Source organism: Mus pahari, chromosome 12 (assembly GCF_900095145.1).
Source record: "Mus pahari chromosome 12, PAHARI_EIJ_v1.1, whole genome shotgun sequence".
Taxonomy (NCBI): Eukaryota; Metazoa; Chordata; class Mammalia; order Rodentia; family Muridae; genus Mus; species Mus pahari.
This window is the reverse complement of record NC_034601.1, coordinates 17,407,794-17,412,387: the sequence shown is the minus strand read 5'-3', so window position 1 is coordinate 17,412,387 and position 4,594 is coordinate 17,407,794. Positions and strand designations below refer to the sequence as shown.

At 43.2% G+C, this 4,594-nt stretch overlaps 1 protein-coding gene across 1 annotated transcript in view; it reads right to left on the bottom strand.

Annotated features, from left to right (window-relative positions):
• Senp2 (SUMO specific peptidase 2) overlaps window positions 1–4,594 on the bottom strand; it is a 39,955-nt gene that overhangs the window by 22,135 nt on the left and 13,226 nt on the right. The window contains exons 6-7 of the mRNA XM_021209212.2: window positions 4,003–4,171; window positions 249–349 (exon numbers count right to left, since the gene is read on the bottom strand). Of these exons, the coding sequence (XP_021064871.1) occupies window positions 249–349; window positions 4,003–4,171 (270 nt within the window). The remainder of the gene's footprint in view (window positions 1–248; window positions 350–4,002; window positions 4,172–4,594) is intronic.

Here is a 4,594-nt window from a genome sequence, read left to right as displayed (position 1 = left end):
TAGTGTCAGACATTCTATAAGCACTGTGTAGTGTCAGACATTCTATAAGCACTGTGTAGTGTCAGACATTCTATAAGCACTGTGTAGTGTCAGACTTTCTATAAGCACTGTGTAGTGTCAGACTTTCTATAAGCACTGTGTAATGTCAGACAAACTACACAGCAGTTCTCTTCATACCGTCACCTCTCTAAAACCAAGAAAAATGGATCTGTACTAAGGAAAAAGTCTAACAAAGCAATTTCTCTTACCTGTGGTGTGAAACTGTGGGAGGGAACGGGCTTCCATGAGCACCTTCTTTAAGACGCTCCAATAACTTTCGATATTTTTCTCTTTCATCCTTTTGGACACCCTGAATAAACAGTACGTGTGGTGAGTAGTAGCACAGCTTAGCCTCAGATCTAAGCAGACACTGTAGGGGGAGCTGCAGCCATAGATGGACGTCACTTGGAGCAGCACACTGTTCTTAGAGTTGCTTTAGTCAAATATTAGCTTTATACTGTTTTAAAAACCCCAAACCCTGAGCCCTTTAGAGAACGAGTCGACAACCTGGAGCTCTCCCTTTAGGTTGGCCACTTGTTTTCCGCCTTGCTTCACTCTTTACATTATCTGTTAGACCCGCAGTACTCAATCCGTGGGTTGAGAACCTCTTTGGAATAGAATGACCCTTTCACAGGGGTCCCTCTAAGACCACTAGAGAACACAGATATTTAAAATTCATTACAGCAGCAAAATTACAGTTATGAAGTAGCAACAATGAAAATAATTTTATAGTTGGGGTCACCACAGCCTGAGGAACCGTATTAAAGAGTTGCAGCATTGGGAAGGTTGAGAACCACTGTGTTAGATCGTGGAGGCATTTACATCTTTGACAGAACTATGCTGAGGAAAACTGAGTTGACCAGAAAACATCAGCAGAAATAATCCACTTTATAGCGAGAAATTTGTGGCTCCTGACTTTCTAGTTGGAAGTGGTCTCCCCACATCCTCAGTGGCCTTGTAGCCACATTACTCTGCATGGGTTCAGTCCTGTGCTGTATGGACACTGTTCAGCATCTCAACCGGCTCACTTCACCTTACCTTTCTTGACCAAGAAACTCTTGTGATTGCTCTCCTCCTCCTCGTCCTCCTCAGTCTGCACTGCAGACTACTCTCTTCTGCCTGCCATAAATGCCCAGAGCTCCTCTCACACTACAGTCTTCCCTGAATCATCTTTTCAGCTCACTTGAATTAAATGACATCAAAATATAGAAAATCCAGAAACATGTGTCTCTAACACTGCCGCCTTCTCAAAATTCCCATCACATATATCCAGAGTTTACAGGAGAGGTCTTCTTGCATGTTTCATGGGCACTTTAAACAAAGTCCTAAACTGAAGTCAGCATCTCCCCCCAAACACAAAGGGCATTTTGGTCAGTGACATATTTATCCAGAGCTAAAGTTTGGGCCTCAGGTTCTCACTAAATGCTTTGTGATATTATTCTCAATTGACAAACACATGTTTGTAAGACTGACTACCCATTGATCTACAATTTATCTACACAGTCATTGAAGATCTCTTAAAACACTAAAGTTTCTCTTCTTAAAACTCCCAGACAGCCTCTGGCCCACTATTCCCTCAGTCTTTCTGCTGAATTAAAAGTTATTTATATAAATCTCACGAAGTCAGGGGCCAAATGTATTTAGGATTCAGATACCAAATTACTAAAAACTAGTGCAGTATCTGAGACTTGAACAAGTTATTAAGTGGTTGGCTTTTCCATGAAATTTAGATGTTCTCAGAGTGGCTCGATTTAAAATATAGATGTGAAGGTAGATATGGCAGCACATGCTTGGGATTCCAGATCTCAGAACCCTAAGACAAAATACTCAGTTCCCAAGTCAGTCTGGGCTACATAGCAGCTCTATATTAAGAGTGTGTACGCTGGGCGGTGGTGGCACACACCTTTAATCCCAGCACTTGGAAGGCAGAGGCAGGAGGATTTCTGAGTTTGAGGCCAGCCTGCTCTACAAAGTGAGTTCCAGGGCTATACAGAGAAACCCTGTCTTGAAAAAAAAAAAAAAAAAAGAGTGTGTACACACACACACACACACACACACACACAGAGGGAGAGAGAGAAACAGACAGAGACAGGGATGGGGACAGAGAGAGATGTACACACATGCACATACTCACACAGGAGAGAGACAAAGGCAGAGACACACAGAGAGAGATGCACACACATACAGATACATGTACACACTTTGGTGGCTAGACAACATTGAAACCAAGGACACTGAAGAGAAGCTTTCTCTCAGAGAATATCCTGAGGACCAAGGCTGCGTGAGCCCAGATGGCTCTTAACCATTCCAAATGATGACCTAGTTAGTAGGTCACAGGGCTGTCCTTCCAAACTGTGGGCCTCTTCCACAGTGCTGCTTCTTACGTTGACAGCACTGCACCTGCCTCAGGTATCCCTTGGAGATTGTTGAATGGCAATTCTAGATTCTCATGATCAGTTCTGGAGAAGCCAGCTACAAAACTAAAATAAATCTGGCTCTAATAAAACATTTTTGTTAGGTGCATGCCTTTAATTCCAGCACTCGGGAGGCAGAGGCAGGTGGATTTTTGAGTTCAAGGCCAGCCTGGTCTACAAAGTGAGTTCCAGGACAGCCAGGGCTACACAGGGTTAGCCAGGGCTAACCCTGTCTCAAAAAAACCAAAATAAAATAAAAATAAATAAATAAGTTTTAAAAAAAACAAAAACAGAAAAAACCATCTACCAAATTAAAATAGCTGATGGTATTGGGGAATGCTAGAGACAGAAATACTTTTCAACACCCCTGGAATAGATGAAGCTCTCAAGAGAGAACGAAGCCCTGTCTCCTCACCACACTAAGTGCTCTGAAAGGTGAAGGGAAAGTGGAGAAGCCCTTACCACGTTTACTTAATCACACTTATGAAGGGTTACATAAATAACTTAGGCAAGGCATGTGGTGCTGTGTGTAATCCTAGCACTCAGGAGGCAGAGGCAGGCAAACTTCTGTGAGTTCAAGGCCAGCCTGGTCTACATACTAAGTTCTAGGACAGCCAGGGTTATGTAAAGAGACCCTGTCTTCAAAACATATAATTAAAAAGCCATCTCTTCCTACAAGGGTCCCTTCTTCCTCTTTCAGTGGACCCAGCGTCTGACACTCAGCGTCTAGCGTAGCACGGACTGCACAGCAGCAGCAGGTACCACGAGTCAGAGCAAGTGAGGGAGGCCAGGTAGGGAAGGGATGCTGGGACACTTAATTTCTGTGCCCTTTTGGTACATTTTGAATTTTATGTCATAGATCACAAATTATTACTCAAAAAAAAATCATTAAAAACATTTTTTTAAGATATCAGGCTAACAGGGTCCCCAATGAAGGAGCTAGAGAAAGTACCCAAGGAGCTGAAGGGGTTTGCAGACCCCTATGAGGAACATCAATATGAACTATCCAGTACTCCCACAGTTTCCTGGGACTGAAACCACCAATCAAAGAAAACACATGGTGGGACTCATGGCTCCAGCTGCATATGTAGCAGAGGATGGCCTAGTCGGTCATCAAAGGGAGGAGAGGTCCTTGGTCCTGTGAAGGTTCTAGGCCCCAGTATAAGGGAATGCCTGGGCCAGAAAGCGGGATTGGGTGGATAGTGGAGCCAGGGGAGAGGGGGAGGGGATGAGGGATTTTTCAGAGGGGAAACTAGGAAAGTGGGTAACATTTGAAATGTAAATAAAGAAAATATCTAATAAAAAATAAAAAGAAAAATTAAAAAATAAAAATAGCCAGGTGTGGTGACTCACTCCTTTAATCCCAGCACTTGGGAGGCAGAGGCAGGCGGATTTCTGAGTTCCGAGGCCAGCCTGGTCTACAAAGTGAGTTCCAGGACAGCCAGGGCTATACAGAGAAACCCTATCTCGAAAAACCACAAAAAAATTTAAAAAAATAAATAAATAAAAATAAATAAATAAATAAAGATATCAGGCTAAAAGGGCTTACCTCCTCCACGGTGCAGTGGGGACGCCTCACCCCCTTGCCACCCTCTTCAGAAATCATCTCTGTTACACCTTGCTCCTGAGGCTTCCATGTTAAGGAACTCTCTGGATTGCTTTTGCTATGCCGACGACCACTTGGCCTTCTATTATAGCCTTCCGATTTCAGCGTAAAACTGGAGAATAAAAGAAAATGAAAGACTGTATCGTGGACTTGAGATCTAAGCCCCTAGGTCATCCAAATGCTCTAGTTTAAGACCACTCGTTTCTAAACAACAACCATTTGCAAAGTTAGACATACCAGCATTTCATTATGGAATGTCTGTTCTGACTACTAGAGCTGCCACATGAAAGTTGTCCTCATAGCCAGGGTTCCAACCCCAGCCCCAGATTGAGCCCCCACTGCACATTCCTCTCTCTTGAATTGTATACTTGTCCTTTACTCGCTGGGCACCATGGAAATACCAGCTACATGCTAGCAATTTCTTTTTTTTTTTTAATGTTATTTATGCATTTATTTATATGAATACACTTTAGCTGTCTTCAGACACACCAGTAGAGTGTGCATCAGATCCCATTACAGATGGTTGTGAGCCACC